Raw genomic sequence first — 21,374 nt, 5'->3', positions numbered from 1 at the left:
TATAGAGAAATAGAGATGCAAAGTTGATTTCAAGTTCTTTTAATTTTCATTGCAGCGTGTTGCTTCTAATCTAACAGATAATTAATTAAACAAGCATTAATTTATAATTTAACTTGATGAACGATGAAGTCACTCATGTGATACTGCTAAGGCAAGCAAGCAATGCCGGAGACGACGATGGTTCCTTCTCCGACGACACGAATTGACAGGAAGACCTCTCTCTCTTTATATACTCGAACATCCATCCGCCTAAACATCCAGAATTGGCACACATTATTCAGTTAATTACTTCATCGTCTCCCTGCAAATGGCATCTGCCTCTGCACCTTCTAACTCTTTCTTCCTCCTCCTCTTCTCCGTCGCTCTCTTGGCATCCGTCGATGCCTTTTCCTCCCGCTCCATCTTCCCCGACGTCTACTTGCACTTGCGCTTCTACAACCACGAGAGGGTCCTCGGATCAGGCCCCGACGCCACCGTCGTGTACGCCGTCGAGCGCCGCACCTCCACTTCCGGCGCCGGCTTCGGCAACGTCATCGTCTATGACAATCTCCTGAGGGAGAGTGTCGACCCCGACTCACCGATCATAGGCCGGAACCAGGGCATGGGAGTCGGCTCGAGCACCGCCGAGGATTCTGGTCTTACCAACTTCCAGTTGGTGTTCACGGCCGGCGAGTACGACGGGAGCTCACTGGCCGTGCAGGGGCTGTTCCCGGTGGCTCCGCTCGGGACCCTATTCGAACGAGCGATCACCGGCGGCACCGGCCGGTTCCGATCGGCGGGAGGGTATCTCTTGACACGAGAAATTCGTAGCACAAACACGACACTCACCGCGCAACTCGATGCCTACGTCACATTCCGTTGATGATGTTCGTTAATCAGTTTATCTTCTATGATATATCATATATGTTCCCAGAATATTAAATAAATTATTCAATAATTCTTGAGGATGGAAACTGGAGATCAGTCTATAAATATAATTGTTCCCTGTTCATATTAATGTAATGGCTTATACAGCTATATTTTCCAACGAAGGATCAAAGTTGGAGTTGGATTATACGGAGAAAGAACTGACAAGTGTCCTGCTAACCAATTAGATTATTCAAGGCCGTACCTACGCGTGTTTTTAATTCATAAAGAAACACCTGCTGACCATGTGCCAACTGCCAACCTCAACATTAAATAAAATATACCTGCAGGATTTCCAAGTAGTTAATTAAAATAAAATATTTTTTAGAAGTGTAAACTTTTTGTGGCCAATTTTGCAAGTAGTGAATGAACGATCATAAAAAGCGTTCCGTCCTTCCCTTTCCGGGTTTAATGCAAGGGGGGCACGAATCCTAAAGCTGTCGCGGGGCCCTCGAGTCGGCGCCAGCCAACTGGGTCGGTCCCGGGCAGCCGCCAATCCCATGTGCGCTCCACGCCTGGTGTCGCTCCAGCTCTGATGCTACGTGTCGCCCGTTCACGCCGGCGGCACGGTCCAGGGAATGTGGACTCTGGCAATGGTGGTATTTTCCTGGTTCCACCTCGGTGGACCCTACCGGCTCCATCGGACGGTCTCGATGGATTCTTCACCGTCGTATCAGACGGGCAAGGGAGAAGGAGCAGTGCAACTGTTGAGCTGGGCCCTCGGCCTCACCGGTCGCACCCTGTCTTATAGCTGTCAGCGCCTTCTTCGCCCTCTTCTCTCTCTCTCGCTCTCGACCTCCACAGTTCACTCTCTGGCTTTCTTCCTAGCCCCTGATTCCCCTGGCCAGAGATCGGAAAATCAGAAAGGCTTGAGGCGAGGAGTGGTTGGATCGAGCAGTAATAGTGGCGAAATGCGGGGATTATTGCGGTTTTATTTTCCGACCTTCACCCTAATTGTCGTTTGACTTGGTTCTCGTTTGTGACGGTATTTTGGGTGTCCTAAATCTTCTTCCTTTACGTTCTTCCTGTTATCTAGTTAGTATGTGAAAGATATCTTCTCTGGGAGCTTTACGTTGTTTTACTAGCGGTTGCGCTCCTCTTAAGTTGGCTTATTTTCCCCGTTCTTCCTCATTTTAGGTTTTTGGGATGAAAAGATATCTTCGTATGGCGGATCAAGTTGCTTTCGTTGAAAAGAATCGTTTTTTATTGTGACGCTGAGTTGATAATTTTATTTACTTTTACGTCAAATCGTTGTATTTTAAGTGAAAATTGTTGCTCAATTTCATGTCCTTTTTGTACCTGTTCCTTAACTTATGCACGGAGGTGCATGTCTTATTTTGGAATAGATTTGATATTTACTTTGTGTTCACGCGTATCATTTGTTGGCTTGCAGGACATCAATGGCTGCTGATATGGTAAATTCGGCAACAAGTGAGAAATTAAAAGAGATGGATTGGGCCAAGAATATCGAGATTTGTGAACTTATTACACATGATCCATTGTATACCATTTTTCTTAAATCATTGTGATTGTCATTTACAAGTTACAACTCTCCTATTGCCTTCGTATAACTATGAACTATCTATTTTAGGTGCAAAGTATTTCTCACTATAATGTCAATATTAATATGAAATTGTAAAAGATTAAAACTTCTTTTCCCCGATGTTTTTTCCATTTTGTGCATGTGTTTTGTTTGTCCATTACACTCTCAATCTTAAAGCACCATCCTCATGTGTTATTACTACAATTGGTTGTTTTTGCAGGCAATCCAACGCTGTCATCAAGTCAATAAAAAAACAGTTAAAGAATAAAAATGTTAATACGCAATATTTCTCTGTTATGGTAAGTTCCCTTTATATTCTTTTTTGAAATATAATTTCTTCCAAATAATAATTTATCTACATTATGAATGTCAGTAATTGCTTTTCTTTTCTTCAAGAGGATGAGTTATATGTCTATATTACTTGATTGTTATTGCAGTTGCTGGAAATGGTAATGAATAACTGTGGAGAGCAAGTTCACAAACAAGTGATTGATAATGAAATTTTGTCAATTCTAGTAAAGATCGTGAAGAAAAAGGTTGTTTCTTAATATTTTGTCTGTGTATATATATCTTCTACTAAATGCTGATAATATATTTTTGTCATTTTGGACAAACAAATAACTAATAACTAATTTGACTCATTTGGTGTCAGTCTGACTTGCCTGTTCGAGAAAGAATATTTCTTCTTCTTGATGCAACCCAAACAGCCCTTGGAGGAGCCTCTGGAAAATACCCACAGTACTATGCTGCATACTTTGAGCTTGTTGTAAGTAATGCAAGCTCAAACTTTATCCATTTGCAAGTGATTCTCATCAAGAAATCTTATAAATCAATTACCCAGTGATTTTGTTCAAAGATGCTAGTGTATGTTTGAACTTTTATCTAAATCAATCCTATATAATTGCACTGTGATTAGACTTTGTCTCTTTTTTTCGGTGAGATGCTAAATCTCTTCGAAGGTCCAAGTTTTAGTAGTTTGCTGCTAATTATAATTGAGATGCAATATAGATTACATTTTGACATAATTTAACTTTTATTTTTACTAAAATCAAAATTTATTAGAAGTATTTATTTTATAGCATTTCCTAACCTCCAGGTAGATGAATAAGACAGTTAAGACAAGACAGCAGAACTGGCTATTGTTGGATATTTACATTCCCTTTGTCTCATCCCCTTCTTTTTTTTATATATATACTGTGCCTAGCCGACCACACTTAGTGGGGTAAAACTTGGTTGTTGTTGTTGTAGTGTGCTTGCTTAGTTTGATCAATCCATCTAGCTTATTCAGTATGATTGTTTAGTTGATTCATTACTGAAATTTGGTTTCTCTTCCTCAACAAGTCTTCTGGAGTACAATTTTCTCAGCAGCCTCATGTTGTCATACCTCAAAAATCTTCTCCCAAAAAGCAAGTAAACAATTTTCAATCTCAAGAATTCCCGTCTCAGAAACTAGGGAATGTTGTGAAACAGCTAACCACTCAGTCCATACCTGACTCGAGGTACAGTGACCTGGTAATTTTACTTCGGATAATTTAGCTTATTGTGTCATTAGCAGCTGGAGACTACGGCAGTTGTTTACCTGCATGGTTAAAGTGGATGAGTGAATGCTTTAAGCTTTATTCCATTAATTTAGAAGTTTCCACATGATGTTATCTCAATGTTTATATAGAACCACATAAATCTATAACACTGGGACATCATATGTTGTATGCAATGAATTGCTTGTTTGGTATTCTTTGGTTGTTTAAAAGACGAAAGCTGTAAATGGTAACTGGAATCTGTAACTTTGAGAACAAATAATTGAGATGTTCATGGTTGGAAAGTATGTAGTTAAAATATTATTTGAAGTGACGAAGCATTGGTTTTCACACAGCATGAAGCTTACACATTTTTTTATCAAACATTTCATGCTATATTGGAGCTTGAAATCATTCAACAGACTTTTTTGAAGCACTGTTTTTCTTGGAACATCAATGATCATTATTCTTACTCTTCCAACAAAGGATTACAATGTTCAACTGATGTGGCATGCTTATTTCTTCTTTTCCTTGCTTGTTTTCTCAGCGTAATACATAAAGCTTCTAGCGTCTTGGAAGTACTGCGTGATGTGTTGAATGCTCTAGATCCCAAGCTTCCACTGGTATCATTTAAATTACTTGCTTTCCTTGTGCATCTCTTATATAATAATGTATGATTTTCTTAGTTCAACATGTCAAGTGGTTTAAGTTGGTCATTACTTTGAAGTCACTAGTATTCATAATTTGGTTCGTGTATCAATAAGTGTGACATTTTCGATCATGACTAGATCACTAAATTATGATTTTGAAAAATTAGGAATTTAGGTGACAATATGATTGTTGAAATATGGGAAGATTTTGCATTAGTGAATTTATGATATATATTCGCATATAAAGTTGTGCTATGTGATCAGGGTGCATCTGATGAATTTATATTGGATCTAGTGGAACAATGCTCATTTCAGAAGCAACGAATCATGCAGCTAGTGATGACCTCACGGTAAAATGCCAATCCTTTTTTTTAAAAAAAAAATCTATTTAGACAGACGTTTTCATAACTTTTTCCTTGGACAAGGTTATTTTGTTTACTCTTTCAAAGCTTACAAACAATTTTCACCTTTTTGTCTTTGTGAAAAAAAAATCAAAATAGATATGAAATGCAAAACACAGTGGAGTAATATGATTTTTCTCTTTTGATCACTTCTTTTATTCATTGTTTGGATGCTCCTTGTTCCTTCATGAATAATATTTCATATGGGATGAAACACAATATTTCATATGTTTCTAGTTCCTGCAAAACACAGCTAGCAGCCTTGTCTAGTGCCATTTCGTGTGCCAGTTGGCACATGGGATGAAACCTTAAACTTTGCTAGTCTACCTGTAAAATATGTAACGTCCATTTATAATTTGTTTAACTAAACTGAGAATTAAGGTGACTAATAATTGGAAACTAGGTAAATATATGTTTATGCTAATTAAGGTTATTCTTATGATGGAAGAATTTGTTAGTTGAGTTGTGCCATAGAATTTTTGAGAAATGTAATCAAGAGAAGAATAAATGATGAAACAAAAAACTTATAAAATTAATTTGGTTTTGTGTCTGGAACTCTACAATAGATCTTATTTATTTAATAAGAAAACTATTGGAGTAATGTCGATTAAAGAATAAAGATATGACTATGATTTTTATTAACATATATTGCTATACAATTGCTAGTGCTAAAACTACTAAGCTTCTTTTCAGGCTAGTAGCGGATGAAATTACTAGTTAGATTCCATATAATTTTCGTTGGCATACGTTATTTGCAAATCAAAGGGAATATTTAATTTGGATGGACAGGAAATCCTTGCATGTTAGTGATTTAGCTATCTTGAATTTCTTCAACAAGGAAAATATATTAGTGAATATATCATTAGTAGGAGGAAGGGTAGGTGGATATTTGTGTAACAAGATTCAAGCTAGAGAAATAGTAGAATTTCTCAAGTAGGTGGAGACTTATATCTCTTAGTCTTATTACCACAATCAATAATTGTTCTCCAGCATCAAACATTTTACCAAATACATGGTTCATATTATGGTTAAAGCAACAACCATCTTATCATCTGACATAATGAATCCTCTTTTTTACTATCTAATGACCCCCAGTTAGAGGATTTAATTCTTTAATGATAGTGCTTTTTAATTTAGAGAGTGCTTGCTGCCATATGACTCTAGAGTTTGTTCTGTAAAAGAAATTACATGTTGCTACCTCAAATATAAGCTGGTGTTTTTTTAACTTCAGGGATGAGAAGTTGGTTACTCAAGCCATTGAGTTGAACGAGCAGTTACATCAGGTATTATGTCACCATGATAGACTTCTCTCAGTTAATGCTACAGCTACTCCAGCTTGTGATGCCCATGGGGAAGGGGAGGAGGAAGAGGATGCCGAAAGCCTATGGCGAAGGTAATGTTAATTAGCTTCATTTTTTTGTGTGCATTTGCTGAAAACATCCTGAAGATAATATGTGTCAGCTGTAGTTGGCACTATCTTGTTATAAATTTGATTGATGTTGATATTGGAAGACCCTTGTATTTCCGAATAGAGTTCTTCATCTAGTAAAATAGGTTTGCTTGTATGTTGTTGCCATAATGATCATAAATTCTTTATGATGATGACGATGACGGCAATAAAGACACTCACGGCAATAGGTCTTGGCTATATCTGGTGCGGTCATGTTGCTTGTCTCAGGTTAAAAATTGTTGTTGATAAATTAAGTTACGAAGTGTTTCTGAACCGATTTTTTAACTACTAGGATAGTTTGGTTTGTACAATGTCAAACATTAACCCTTATTCCTTTTATTACCATGAGGTGAAAAGGGTAAGTGAAATACACATGATCCTAATCCCTGAACTTGTGTAAACTTCTATGTTATTAAGGCGGTGTTATTTTTCAAATGGTTGCGTGGGGTGACTAGAATAGAGGGAATGTGTTGCACAAGTTGGTGTTGTAAGAACAGTTAAGCGAGACCTAGGAATATCTTTTGAAGCTATGAAGTTAATTGGATTATTTTGGTTGCTCATTGAATTGCAAAGGCACCAAATAACTCGATTTATTATTGATGTTCTCTAAGTATGTTAGAGGTTAATTTGGTTAAATCATCCTAGCCAATTTCAGTTGAACGCATATTTTTTTTTTATTATTGTCCTGGCAATCTTGGGTGCAATATTTGCTTCACTTTTTTTTTATTGGTTTTTTTACAGAATAAGGAAAGGAAAAGCATGTGCTGAGGAGGATTCAGATGAGTCGGTAAATATTTTCAGATCCGTTCCCAAGGAAAAGATGAGCCGACCTATCATCAGACCACTATGCATTCAACCATCTGAACTAGATGGTAAACCTTGCCCACCTGACAATCAGTCTATTGGTTTAGGAAGCAAACAACATTCGAGAGCCGATTTACCACCTCCACCGTCTCAACACAGAGAGAGGGAGAGCTTCTTTAACAACAAAGCCATGGACAGTTCAGGTCTCGCAGCTCATGTCAGGGATTTATCGTTGCACAACCACGACAGCAACAGCTCTGGAAGTTGCAGCACTGATTCTAGTGAAAGAGATGTATTTGGTTTTCGTGATTGATGGCCGTTAGAAGACTAATGCTTATGATAAATTGCAATTGTTTTCCCCTAGACCATGCTGACCATTCCATTCATTGTAATTTATCTTCTCTTTGGTTTGGAGAAGTGAGTGCTGTATATAACATGGCAGGAAAATCAATGGCTATTTTATCAGGTTACCATCTCATGTGCATTTTTCGAGCTCTCTCACAGACCTTGACGTTCAGATAGAATGTTGGGAGCATGTTGCTTTGTTAATTCAAACTCTTTTATGTATTACATAAACTTGCAAAAATTTTCATAATCGGTCTCTTGATTTAATATTCTTAAATTGTACGAATTAAGTTAATTTACATTTGTGTAAGAATTGTTTAACATATGGGTGATAATGAATTTTTATAAGATTTATTTATCTTATTAAAACATTGGAACTTCAAATTCTATATAAATTCGATTTAAAATATTTCTAATGATATTTAGTTGTGTAAGTTTAATGTGTCCTATCCAAGCGACGAGCTTACAATATGGTCGTCGTTCATAATATGGATCGCGGTTCAATTCCCGGGTCGCACCTTTTCGGTTCAGACTTGATGACGTGAGATAGGTTCGGCTTGCCGTTATTTAACCATGGACCTGTCTGGATTTTTGACTCTCCATTTTTTTTTAATTTATTTTAAATTGTTCCCTTTCATAGTTCGAACTTCGAACCCTAATTCCGGCCACAGTCACCGCAGTCGGCAGCTTGTCGCCGGTGCCGTCTCCGCCTTCGCTATCGATCCCTCAGGTAATTTGTCTCCTCTAATCTTCACACTATCTTTTGTTATTCTCATCCGTAGATTGTGGGAGGAGTGAGAGTTTCTGGAATCTTCGTCCCTCCGGGGAAAAAAACCCTCGGTCGATGCATCTGGCTGCAGTGTTTGTATCATCTTATCTCCGCACTCCTCTCTATCTAAATAATAGGGTTCTATGCTACCTATCAACAAAAAAAAAGGGCTCTAAGCCCTGGGAAGACCAAAAGGGGACTGGGGTTCAAAAGCGAGGCTTCTTTGAACCCATGGTTCCGATTTGGTATAAAATTCGTCGTTTTATTTAATCAACTAGATCGCGCAGTCGCTAAATTCACATCCTCAAGATTTTTTTTTTAATTAAATCCTTGAATTGTCTTTACTGTTTCTTGATGTTGTTTTCATGCGATTACAGTCTTTGTGTGGTATCATCTTTTTGGTACTTCATTCAGATTTTTAGATTCCATCCTTACGGCTCTATGTACTGTAGAAGTGGTACAATGTTCCATTGTTCTATAATAAAGTCATACAGTCATTTCCTCAATACTGAGCGGTTGAAATATTATTTATTTTGCCTTTCCTGACTTCCGTATAATACTATAATTTTATGAATTAAGAAGGAAAAAAGACATGGCAGTATCAAACACTTCAAATTATGTCATGCATCCTGAGTTTCCTACTTGTACTCTGAATCCTGATTTAGTATCATTGTGTTTGGCTTTTTTTGTTGTGTACAGAATTGTTAGCGTGCGAGTTATAAAGTGCATGTTTAGCTGCACAGATATTTTTTTCTTAACAATGTAGTAGATTACTTTTATATCACAATTGTTCTTTCATTTGATTAGGATTTTTTTTCTTTAATGTAGTAGATTGCTGAAATGCCTCATTGTGATTATAAAGAGACTAGATCTGGGTTCAATATGTTTCATGGAGGGTTTGATTTGCTATGTTTTTTGTTGTTTAATCAAAAAGATTATGATGAATCGTGATAATATATGAACATCTTTGATGTTGTCACATTTCTGATTAAATTTGACTTGCATCTTAGTGCTTATTGACAAGGAAAAGAAGTGTAATGATTTATTTTGTACCAATTTAACCATTGCAGTATCTGTGAATATTATTGCTATTCATAACATTTCATTATCAGTTCCTAGATTGGGAGGTTGAGTTACTATAAATAAAATTCTGCACGTATCATAGAATTTAGGTAACTTGTTGCCTTGTCTGCAGATGTCAATCTTATCTGTTCATTCTCAACAGCACTTGTTATGCTAGTTGGTATTGCAAACATTGAGCAATATAATATCAGCAGATGCCCTCTTCCGTACTATATTTGGATATCCTTTTCTTGTAAATTTACTACCTACATTACCACCTTACTACACTTTTGTTGGATGCCCTATCTGGATACTTTTAACAACGTATATTTTCATATCCAACTTGTGTATGCCTGCACATTTCTCCTTATATTTCCCTTTCTAGTCATTATGTGTGTGTGTGTTTCTTTCTTCTTCCCACTGGTATGGTTATAAATAAAGCACACTGTTTGCGTATCCACCATGCGAGGCTCAGAGCTCTTTATCGTCAGTGATCCATCTTGTTACTTGCTAACTTAGTTAAAATATAGAATTATGTGGTTAGTTATTGGTTTTGTAGTTTAACTGTCATAGTTTTTTATTGTCATTTTTTTTTTTTTGTTTCATTATTAGACAGATGATTTCTAAGTTTTTAGTGCTCTTATTTATACTTATTTGTGCTATTAAACAGAATTACAAAAGTTCAGCATCTTAGTTAGATGTTTACTTATAGGACTCTTGATGTTTTATCCTCTGTATGTGGATGATTTTATTTTTTTTAATGTTGTTTGACAGTTAAGTTGTAGTTTCTTTATTATATTGACATTAATGCTATTCAGAAATACTTTCCTTTTGGTGTTTGAGAAGGTCGAATTCTCATGGATCCATCATATTTGGGCACTTGGTTATGGAGAAGTGTATTCTGAGAATCAAGCTAAAAGCTCCTGGGAATCCATTAACAATCAATAGTCCTCTTGATATCGGCAATGCCACGTTAATTGTTAAGGACACTGCAGTCACTGAGATAACTTCATCTTCTGAAGAATATATTCCTCAAAGTAACAGGAAAAACATGAAAAGGAAGCGTGGTCACAAAACATATCAGAGGAAAGGGAAACAGGCTAAATTGACCAAAGATCTATCTTCCGACCTGGTGTCTTCTGACACAAAAGATAACTTAAATTTAGAACCTTCTGATGATAACCAGCATGGTTCTGAAGTTAAGCCTGAACCCCATAATGGATCTAATACACCCAGTGTTATGTCAAATACTGATACTGAGGCACCTATTGGTAGAATATCTGATAAAAAGGGCCATCCTCGAGTTAAAGTAAAACTGAAGTCTGCAAGATTATCTGAGCCTTATAAAAGTGGTTCAGATGCACAAACACCAAGTGAAACAGAGAAGAGCAATCCACAAGTTGCTCCAAGTGTGGTTGAATCTGCTGCTGAAAAGGAGGAGAGTACTTTCTCGGATGGGCAGACATCAGATATGAACAATACAATTTCTGATAAATTATGTAAAAAAAAAGGAAGCATTAAGATAAAATCTTCACTTGGTTTAGGTTTTCCAAGTGAGATTAAGCAAGACAGAAATCCTAGTAAGCTTGTCATTTCTTCAGAGCTGCCGAGCAAGAAAAAATCAGTTGTTGCAGAAACTGCAAGAACAGTGGATACCTCTGTCCCTAGGAACAAGATACAAAGAGAAAGAACACTTCCTTCTAATGACCCTCGTTACAGTGAAAAAGAGTTGAATGCTGCCTTGGTTGTAAGTAGATAATAAACATTTGAGTTCTGTATCATCACTTCTTTCTATGTGAGGCAGAAAATACATATATTCTCTGATCTGTTTATTGTTCAGGTGATAAAGAAAGTAATGAAAATGGAAGCAGCTGATCCCTTTAACACTCCAGTGGATCCGGTTGCTTTGGGAATACCTGTGAGTATATCACGAGATATAATCATTACACAAGTATTGGACATGTCAATGTTACTCATCGAGCCATTGCTCTCATCTTAATGTTTCTGTGTCGCTACCTTTAAATACTGCAGTTATTTATAACTAAGGCTCTTATTTGTCATTTGGCTTCAAAAGGGATAGCCTCACTTCCATGAAATAGTTTATGGATGTTGGGGTGGGCATAAACCTGACATATCTGACTTGACCTGCCTAGTTGCCATAGGCCTCTGTTGGGCATGACTTGATGAAGCCTTTCTAGGCCGCCATGACACACCTAGAGCCTGACCAACTTGAGCTCCCTGAGTCTGATCATGACCCATTGGAATCTCTAGTATTAGCCCTTTCCCTATGATTACATACATGATTAAAATCCAGGTGCTTTACGATATCAATGATTTAAGGAAGTTTTATGCATTCATTTAGGACCTAAAATTTCTATCGAGAATTTTATTTAAAGGTTATATGCTTTTTGAAATTCAGATGATTTGCTATGCTATGATCATACCAGGTGGATAACTTAGCTCTTCTTGTTGGACCCTGGTCATTAGTCATGTTTGGCTTGACTTATGCTTTCATTTACTCTGCGAGTTGGATCTTTGAGTAAACAATTTACAGTACCTCCTATTTAATTTATATTACATAATTTATTCTATCATGTTGCTTTGCCAATCTTTCTTGATTATTTTTGCAGGATTATTTTGATATAATTGACACTCCTATGGATTTTGGCACAATAGTCCAAAACCTTGAGAGTAGATTCAAGTACCTGAACTCTGAGGGCGTTTTCAAGGATGTACAATATATCTGGGATAATTGTTACAAATACAACAACAAGGGTGATTATGTTGTTGACCTTATGAAACGAGTGAAAAAGAATTTCATGAAGTACTGGCTGGCTTCTGGTTTATATTCTGATATTTCTGGTAATAGTCATTTTTGTCTAAGAGCATGCTCTTGAAATTTGATTCTAGATAGGAGGTGAGGTAATGTTATTTTTTGCTGCCTTCAGAATGCCATCAGGTCAGAAATTAACATGCCTTATATTTTGCTCATGTTGGTAAATCTTCTGAAACCTTTCTAGTTCCACAACACATGGATCATTGCTGGACCTTATGGGATGGGATACACTGAATTTAGCTCAGTTTGTTTCATATTTGTCAATTACAGAAGGCACCAGGAAGTCTTCTTTCATATTTGTGTTTTGGGTCCTAGTATTAACCATCTTAGCTGTTTGTATGGTGTTTGGGATTAGATTTATACATGCAAGTACCGTGATGTGTGGAGAATTAAAAAAAAAACAATGAAAAATGATTGTTTAACCTTAGTTTGTCTCATTATGGTTCCTTAAATTTATTTAGCCCAAAATTTAGTGAACATTTTCAATTTATCCAAATCATTCCGAAATTCCAAATTTGATTAATGTAATATCAGATAATTTAGGACAACTTTGATGAAGTTGAGTTGATTCAGCAATCTCTGAGCAAGGCTAAGCTAGCATTCTTGAAGTTTTAAGGCCAAATTAAAATTTTCTTAAAATTCACTGTTATCACTTATTTGTTTGTAATCCAAAGATTTGCATGAGGATATGGATGGTTCTTTACGCCCACCAACTTCTCTTTATCTGGCACTATATTCTTCAGTAGGGTCATACGGTCATCAAGGCATTCTGGTGCTCTAGTTATATTAGATACATGGTTGAAGGAATCCATTATGAGGCTTAGCTGAGCATTTGTTATTGGTGCTGAACATTGAAAAGTTCATGTTATGTACTTTATGCCTTATTTGATGTTATAAGTCATGTTTGATTGCTACACTCTTTCTTTAGCAAGACTTTCCAGATATGTTGGCACTAAGTTCAATATATCCACACTGAGGTAATTTTATGAGTTAAATTCAAGGTTGATTCATGTGAAGCATAAATTTTGACAACCAATTGTGAACTCTTATCATGATGCATTGGAAGATTTTTATTTAATTATTTTACAGGAATTGATAACTTATTTTTGTTGGATTCTTTATCATCTATACTTATGTAGGAATAGTTGATGAAACTCAAACTGAGGATATTTCACGATCAGGTCAGGACAAGCAGTATTCAAAAAGCAAATCAAAGCATAAACGCAGGCGTTATGGGTAAGTTAACTTTCTAGCATTAACATAAACTGTATTGAAGACTTCATCTTTTTGTTGATTGGAGATTATTGGATAATAAAGAAAATATTACATTGTTGTGTTATTGGTAGATTATTAGATAATAAAAATCATGGTTTAAAATGCCGTGTCGAGACAGTCGAAACGGGCAAAACATCTCGTTCCTCCCGATGACCAGCACCGACATGACCCCGGCACCAGACCCATGACAGTTGCAATGTGTTGTGCGGCCCCATGACCGCAGCGGAGGGGTCACTCGACCCCGCAACAACAACGGAGGGGTCACATAACTCTTCCACTGCCACCGCGGAGGCGTCGTGCGACCCTGCAGCTGTTGCAGAGGGGTCGCATGACCACCGCGATTGTGCCGGAGGAGTCACGCGATCATCGTGGCCATGGCTGAGGGGTCATGTAACCTTGCAGCAGCGCCGAAGTCGCGCGAGCTCGCGAGTGAAGTCGGATTTCGGATTTTTTTTAATTAAACTTACACTCATTATTTAATCAACTCCTAGCTATGATGGAGATAATCTAAAAAGACTTTATTAAATCCTAATAAAATTATCTAATTAATCTTATATTTAATTTATTTTAATTTTAAAATTATAATAAATTTTTTTATTTATTTATCTATCTATTTTCATATCTTTTCCTTTTTTAAAAGATTACTTTTTATATTGTTTATTTTGTTTATGTTTTAAATATTTATGTTAAATATTTTTTTAATTAATATATTTTATACCGGCCATGGCCGGTCCTAAGCCCGGATAAAGGAGGAGGGTTGTGTTAGGTTGTCAGCCAGCGTCAAACTATGGCAAATATTCAATGAATGAATCCATTAAACTATTGTGTTAATGCTAGGTTGTTCCCCGGAAGGAATATGCACGCTACATCTCCAGAACTCAGGTGTAGTGATAAATATGCAAGAGTTCGCGTTACAGGGTCCGACTGTAACGTCTCAGCAAGGACCGCTACATCTCCATGAGAATTTGGGTGTAGTGCTAAATAGGCAAAAGTTCTCACACCATAGGTTAGATAAGAACAAATATGATAGGAAAACTAATAATCTAAGATTTGAAACATGGAATATAGGAACTCTCACTGGTGAATCAATGGAGGTAGTAGATATGATGATTAGGAGAAAAATTAGCATTTTGTGTGTACAAGAGACAAAATGGATAGGCGAGAAGGCAAAGATGATAGAGAACTCGGGTTTTAAGTTATGGTACACTGGAAAGAGTAAAGCAAGAAATGGAGTGGGTATCATTGTAGATAATTTGTTAAAGGATGAAGTTGTAGGAGTAGTTCGAAAAGGGGATAGAATTACAGCCCTTAAGATAATTGTGGCGAAAGAAACTATGAACATAATTAGCGTATATGCACCACAAGTAGGATTAGATGAAGCTACCAAATCAAGGTTTTGGGAGGACTTAGATGAAATATTACAAAATATTCCACCAAATGAAATGATTTTAATAGGAGGTGATCTAAATGGGCATGTCGGAGTGAAAAATTAGGAATATGAGAGAGTACATGGGAGTTATGGGTTTGGAACGAGGAATGAGGAAGGGAAAACTATATTAGATTTTGCGATAGCATATGACCTTATATTAGCTAATACATTTTTTAAGAAAAGAGAAGAACACTTAGTCACATTCAAAAGTGGGAATAATAAATCACAAATTGACTTTCTTATGGTTAGGAAGAAGGATAGAAAGATTTGTAAAGATTGCAAAGTCATCCCTGGAGAAAGCTTAACTACCCAACATAGGGTAGTAGTGTTGGATATACGCCTTAAATATAATATCAATAGAAAGAAAATATATACAATTTCTAAAATTAAGTGATGGAAGTTAAAGGATGAGAAACAAAATATATTTAAGGAGAAGGTAGAAGTACAAGCATTAGGTGAAATATACGATGACTTTAATACAACATGGGATAAGATGGTATCAAAGTTGAAAATAGTAGCTAAGAGTGCACTCGGTGAGTCAAAGGGACATGCTCTATTAAGTAAAGAATCTTAGTGGTGGAATGAGAAAGTACAAGAGAAAGTGAAGGAAAAACGAATAGCTTATAAGGAATTATATATTTGTAAGAACGAGGAAAACTTAAAAAAATATACAATAGTCAAGAAAGAAGCTAAGAAAGTAGTGAGTGAAGCAAAAAATAAAACTTTTGAACGATTATATCAAAAATTGGATACAAAAGAAGGGGAAAGAGACATTTATAGAATAGCTAAAGTGAGAGAAAGGAAAACAAGAGATCTTAGCCAAATAGAATGTATTAAAGATGAATGTAATAGGGTATTAGTAAATGATGGAGAAATAAAAGAGCGGTGGAAGAGGTATTTTCATCAACTTTTTAATCAAGGTTTAGGTGACCAACTTAACTTAGGTAATTTAATTAGGTCAAATGAGCATAGAAATTTTAATTTTTATCGTAGAATTCAAACTTCAGAAGTAAAACAAACTTTAAATGAGATGCACAATGGAAAAGCCGTTGGATCAGGTGATATTCCGATAGAGGTATGGAAGTGCTTAGGGAAACAAGGTATTGAATGACTTATAAAATTATTTAACATGATATTGAAAACGAAAAGAATGCCTGATCAATGGAGGATAAGTACTCTAGTTCCCTTATATAAGAACAAGGGAGACATACAAAATTGTGCAAACTATAGGGGTATTAAACTAATGAGTCATATTATGAAACTTTGGGAAAAAGTAATAGAAAAAAGATTAAGGAAGGAGACCACAGTGACAGAAAATCAATTTGGGTTCATGCCTGGAAGATCGACAATAGAAGCTATACATCTCCTTTAGACAATTAATTGAAAAATATCGGGAGCAAAAACAAGATCTACACATGGTTTCTATTGACTTAGAAAAAGCTTATGATAGAGTCCCGAGAGAAATTATATGGAGAATTTTAGAAAAGAGAGGTGTTAGCATAACATATATTGAACTAATTAAGGATATGTATGAGGATGTAACGACCTAAAGACTTCAGGCGGAGTAACTGAAGCATTTTCAATAAAGATAGGGTTACATCAAGGATCGACCCTAAGTCCCTATTTTTTTACACTAATTATGGACGAACTCACTGCGCACATTCAAGACACAGTACCGTGGTGCATGTTGTTTGCAGATGATATTATTTTGGTAGATGAGACCCTTGAAGGAGTAAATGCTAAGCTAGAATCTTGGAGGGAAACACTAGAAGGGAAAGGTTTTAAGCTTAGTAGATAAAGACAGAATATATGGAATTTAAGTTTAGCAATATTAGAAGTAATGAAACAATTGTTAAGATAGGAGAGGACGAGTTGTCCGGAACCGAGAGATTTAAATATTTAGGATCATTTTTACAAAATGATGGAGGGATTGAGAGAGACGTCTTACATAGAATACAAGCAGGATGGGTGAAATGGAGGGGAGCGTCGGGTGTTTTATGTGACCGTAAAGTACCTCTTAAACTTAAAGGTAAGTTCTATAAAACCACTGTTAGACCTGCTATGTTATATGGAGCTGAATGTTGGGCTATGACTTGAGCACATGAGCATAAGATGAGAGTTGCAGAGATGAGGATGTTAAGGTAGATGCGTGGACATACGAAGATGGACAAAATAAGGAATGAGAGCATTATAAAGAAAGTCGGAGTTGCATCTATTGAGGACAAACTCCGAGAGACACGTTTGAGATGGTACGGACATGTTCTTAGACGACCAATAAATGCTCCAGTTAGGCGATGTGAAACTATGATAAACATGCATATCAAACGAGGAAGAGGAAGACCAAAAAAGACTTGGTTAGCAACAATAAAACAAGATAAAATTTATTTAAATATAGATGATGATATAATAGGAGATAGAGCTTAATGACATAAAAGGATTCATACAGCCGACCCCACCTAGTGGGAAAAGGCTCGGTTGTTATTGTTGTTGTTGTTGTATATTTTATATTTTAAAAAAATACTGAAACTATATCGGCACGGCAAGATACGATACCGAAATCGTATCGTTCCAGTCCAAGACCGAAACCTCGGCGCGGGTCGAAATTTTAAACCTTGATAAAAACTGACCCTGCACTCTTTCTCTCTCTCAAATTCATTTTGTATCCATGATCCTTATTAATTCAGCATCTCTCCTGTTGTTCCTTGATTTCTGGGTCATGTTCATGGTATGTAATTTTACATATTAAAGAACAATTCTTCCATTTTTTAATTTCTTGTTCTTTAAAACATCTGAGAGAATAAGCTGGAGAGGAATGGAAAAAAGGATGTGGCATGCACTTCAGGAAATCATTTTCTGCTTGTTACTGAATTTATTATTCTTTTGTGGACTCAATACCTAACAAAAATAAGTCTTGTGATATCCATACGTAAAATGATAATAAAGGAAAAATCGATAGAAATTGTGTCATGTCTAAATTGTTGTACATTTGACAATAATGATTTTTCTATGTATCTGACAAGAAAATTTTGTATTGGTAGCTGGTTTCAATTCCAAAATGAAAAAAACAATAATTTCTGCATTATTATTAATGAAAGATATGAACTTATATATTTTTGTTACGAAACAACATTATATTAGTCCATCTATTTTATACTATTAAATGAAATATTGTATTATTTTCTAGACTTCTAGATACCACAACTATTCTGATTAAAGTAGAATTATTTTTTGTATTTATAATTTTTTTAATCTAAATCTTACAATACAACTCACACTGTTTGATATGATTCATGATAATTTATCAAAATGATTCATTATATGAACCTTGATTTTTGACAACCTTCATATCAATTCGTATTGAATCTTTGAATCACACTATATGTGAATCATATCTTATGAGATGAGTTGTGAATCAATATGATTCCGACAATTATGATGCTTACTAATAGATGATTTTAGATGGTATATTAGTGTGATTTTGTCACTAGGATGGTCTACTGTCTCACTTTTCATAGGCATGTTCTTGTGTCTAGGCTCTAAGGTCGCTGAATTCCTAGTTCTCTCTGTGCATGTGTCGGTGCAGTTTTTCAGCCACTTATGCAGCTCATATTTGTTCCTATTAAGAAACACTTAATGTTGATTAGCCATAAATTTATCTAAACAACAGATTAAAGCTTAATCAAAATAATAAGTCCTTAAAAACAATTTAAAGTTGTTATATTAGAAAACCCATGCTTCAAACGTCAACAACAACAAAGTCTTTTCCCACTAGGTGGGGTCGGCTGTATGAATTCTTTTACGTCATTGAGCTCTATCTCCTACTATATCATCATCTATATTTAAATAAATTTTATCTTATTTTATTGTTGTTAACCAAGTCTTTTTTGGTTTCCCTCTTCCTCGTTTGATATGCGTGCTTCAAACGTCACATGCAAAAAATTTAAAATCTTCTACAACAGTTAAATTACTATCGTTTATAACCATTACACTTTTATATGTATGTTTATATTCTGATTTTGTCCTGCTCTTCTGATAAGATGCATTCTGCTTCATCTGCATAAAGTCTGCAGTTACCTTGTTTTGCATGCGTGTTAATGCTATGAACTATGCTTTTCAATTGATATTAGGGCCCTGTTGTATGGAATTTCTCATATCTCTTATTGTGCTTTTGCAGGATCGATCAGCACAAAAGTGATTGCCTTTGTGCTGTGTGTGCTGTTAGGCGACGCAGAAAGGAGAGAGAAGAAAATTCAATAGCTGTTGAGAATCAAGCAGAAACAAGTGATCATAATATGTCACGAGAGTTAAAGATAGAGGTTGGTACATGAACTACCGTATGATGCTATATCTTTTAGTTAAAGATATCTTTCTTTATTTTAACATGAGCTACTATTTTGAAATAATTTACATAATGTAACTTTCTAAAGGTACTCAAACATTTGAAATTTATTTGACATAGGTTTCATAAGTATATTATTTGGACTGTTTTCTGACTTATACATGGAATTATGTCATCATTACTTCCCAATTTATAAAGGAAAATTAAAAGTGCTGGATGCATCAGCTTGTCATTTTGAAGAGCCTCCTATGGTGATATTGGAAACTTTGGAGGCCATATTCAGTTAGGTCAGTTTTGACATGATTGGAATACAAAGAATCATTTGATATGATTTGAATCACTTGGCTTGGGTTTTTTGCTTTTGTTTCAAAGCCCAACTCAAATAGTCCGGATTCCACACTGGTCAATTCTCTGTAAGCAATCTTCTTTTCTAGGAGGTTGTTGGGCCCTAGTTATGCCTTATATCCTCTTACATGCAATTTTCAGTAACTATTCAGCTGTCTTTCTGAACTTTCTTATTCTAACAATATCCTGTATTTTCAATTATATTCATCAGGATATGGTTGAGGCAGTCATTAATGGTATGGTAGCAATTGAAAGCTTTTGAATTCTTTTGTGTTGCTTACTACTATAGGCTAAAAGTGAATTTTCTCTGGCTGTTATATGACTCACGATACTTCAAGGATAGCAGAGTTGAGAATGCTAAAATGAACCTGTGGAATTACTGATCAACTAGGTGCAACACTAATAGATGATACAGAGAGAGAAATATATTGAGATAGTGTCTGTCTTCAAAGGCTACGGATAAATTTTATTGGATGATTTTAATGTATTAGAGTGGAGCTGTAAGGGTCCCCAAAGAAAATATCTAAATCACTTAAAAAACTTATCATCTTTCTTGTGCTGTTTTCATCCAATATTATGATTTATGCGTTGCTTTTTCATCATAAGTGCCATCCTTGTTTGTTCTTAAAATACTCCCAGCTTTGAATAAATAACTTGGTTAGCAAAGATTGCAATGCAGGAGAGCTCAGCACTTTATTTGTTCTTAACATTCTCTCAGCTTCACATCAGTAACTATAATTGACAAAAGTTTGCAACGCAGGAGAGCTCTGCTCAAGATATTCCTTGTAGTGAGGATGCAACCTCTAGTATGGACCGCTTGCCTGAGATTGATACAAATGCAAATGGAGAAGATGACAATGAAGAAAAATTTGCTACACCTAGCCGAGTGAACTCTGCCCAGATGGAGAAGCAGGAAATGGATATTGAATTGGGGTTTGAGCAAAATGATAGTGGTGGGAATAATCAATCATCACAGCATTCTTTTGAGAATGGAAGAAAGAATTCTAAATCAGAATTCCAGGGACAATTTAGAGAAGTCATGCAACCCGGAGAGCAGAAAGATGATACAACTCTCAACGTTGAAGCATCATACCACTATTCACATATGAACCAAAATCAAGAGGTTGGTTAAGTTGATTTTTGCTTGAAATTTGCACATTGCAGTAAAGGATATGAATATACGTAAGTTGATATGCGAATGGCAACTGCAGGAATCACATGGACAGGATCATCTCACTAAGACGCAAAAATTCCCTCAATTACAAGAGAACAAATTGATGTTGCAATTGTGCAAAAGCCTTTTCCCAAGTGATCGCAGGTCCGTGTGGAATGGCCCTCATTCTTTGAATCGAGGAAGTCTTTCCTTTAGGAACAGCGCCATCCATGATGCACTCGAAAGTTTGATGAAGTAAATATTTCCTTTTGCTCATTGTTCATGACCATGTCTAGAGGTCAAATCCTAGTGTATGTATCATGTCTGCCGAGGTATCATTGGTAGAACTGATTCGAGAATTTGATATTTGTACATACCTTTCATTTGATTTGTAGACAAATTCATGCTCAAGATTGTCACAGGAGCTCATTCTCAATTCATACTCAAGATTGCCACTAGAGCTTATTCTCAATGTATACTGAGGTAGATTGGAAAAGAACTTCCTATTAAGGGTGCACAATACGATTGTCTTCACTGGGAGCCTTTTCAA

General features: G+C 35.9%; 3 protein-coding genes across 7 annotated transcripts; all 3 read left to right on the top strand.

Annotated features, from left to right (window-relative positions):
- Window positions 1–307: 307 nt before the first annotated feature.
- LOC122055255 (dirigent protein 1-like) lies at window positions 308–862 on the top strand. Its single transcript, XM_042616623.1, has one exon. The coding sequence runs from the start codon at window positions 308–310 to the stop codon at window positions 860–862; it is 555 nt and encodes a 184-aa protein (XP_042472557.1).
- Window positions 863–1,671: 809 nt separating this feature from the next.
- LOC121967847 (TOM1-like protein 5) lies at window positions 1,672–7,749 on the top strand. Of its 2 annotated transcripts, none has more exons than XM_042518337.1 (10): window positions 1,672–1,834; window positions 2,300–2,407; window positions 2,670–2,748; window positions 2,887–2,985; window positions 3,102–3,215; window positions 3,791–3,948; window positions 4,514–4,589; window positions 4,881–4,966; window positions 6,249–6,410; window positions 7,209–7,749. In XM_042518337.1, exons 1-10 carry the CDS (start codon window positions 1,818–1,820, stop codon window positions 7,582–7,584), a joined length of 1,275 nt encoding a protein of 424 aa, XP_042374271.1. In that variant the 5' UTR covers window positions 1,672–1,817; the 3' UTR covers window positions 7,585–7,749. The 2 variants fall into 2 exon arrangements, with proteins under 2 accessions (XP_042374271.1, XP_042374272.1); XM_042518338.1 differs by having other exon boundaries at window positions 1,702–1,891.
- Window positions 7,750–8,215: 466 nt separating this feature from the next.
- Window positions 8,216–21,245, top strand: LOC121967846 (bromodomain-containing factor 2-like). Of its 4 annotated transcripts, none has more exons than XM_042518336.1 (8): window positions 8,216–8,346; window positions 10,294–11,194; window positions 11,288–11,365; window positions 12,078–12,309; window positions 13,465–13,519; window positions 19,162–19,303; window positions 20,420–20,794; window positions 20,883–21,245. In XM_042518336.1, exons 2-8 carry the CDS (start codon window positions 10,334–10,336, stop codon window positions 21,081–21,083), a joined length of 1,944 nt encoding a protein of 647 aa, XP_042374270.1. In that variant the 5' UTR covers window positions 8,216–8,346; window positions 10,294–10,333; the 3' UTR covers window positions 21,084–21,245. The 4 variants fall into 4 exon arrangements, with proteins under 4 accessions (XP_042374270.1, XP_042374269.1, XP_042374267.1 ...); XM_042518335.1 differs by having other exon boundaries at window positions 13,423–13,519; window positions 20,432–20,794; XM_042518333.1 differs by having other exon boundaries at window positions 13,423–13,519.
- Window positions 21,246–21,374: the final 129 nt, after the last annotated feature.

The sequence above is a fragment of the Zingiber officinale genome, chromosome 3B, assembly GCF_018446385.1.
Source record: "Zingiber officinale cultivar Zhangliang chromosome 3B, Zo_v1.1, whole genome shotgun sequence".
NCBI lineage: Eukaryota > Viridiplantae > Streptophyta > Magnoliopsida > Zingiberales > Zingiberaceae > Zingiber > Zingiber officinale.
The sequence above is the reverse complement of the archived record's forward strand: the minus strand, read 5'-3'. Positions and strand labels throughout refer to the sequence as shown.

Excerpts from the sequence above, each read along its gene's own strand:
- LOC122055255 (XM_042616623.1), top strand. The coding sequence starts at position 308 with ATGGCATCTGCCTCTGCACCTTCTAACTCTTTCTTCCTCCTCCTCTTC.
- LOC121967846 (XM_042518333.1), top strand. The coding sequence starts at position 10,334 with ATGGAGAAGTGTATTCTGAGAATCAAGCTAAAAGCTCCTGGGAATCCA. Across the intron at positions 19,304-20,419 it reads CACGAGAGTTAAAGATAGAG|TTTGCAACGCAGGAGAGCTC; the intron begins GTTGGTACATGA and ends AATTGACAAAAG. Across the intron at positions 20,795-20,882 it reads ATATGAACCAAAATCAAGAG|GAATCACATGGACAGGATCA; the intron begins GTTGGTTAAGTT and ends TGGCAACTGCAG.
- LOC121967847 (XM_042518337.1), top strand. Across the intron at positions 3,949-4,513 it reads CAGTCCATACCTGACTCGAG|CGTAATACATAAAGCTTCTA; the intron begins GTACAGTGACCT and ends TTGTTTTCTCAG. Across the intron at positions 6,411-7,208 it reads GCCGAAAGCCTATGGCGAAG|AATAAGGAAAGGAAAAGCAT; the intron begins GTAATGTTAATT and ends GTTTTTTTACAG.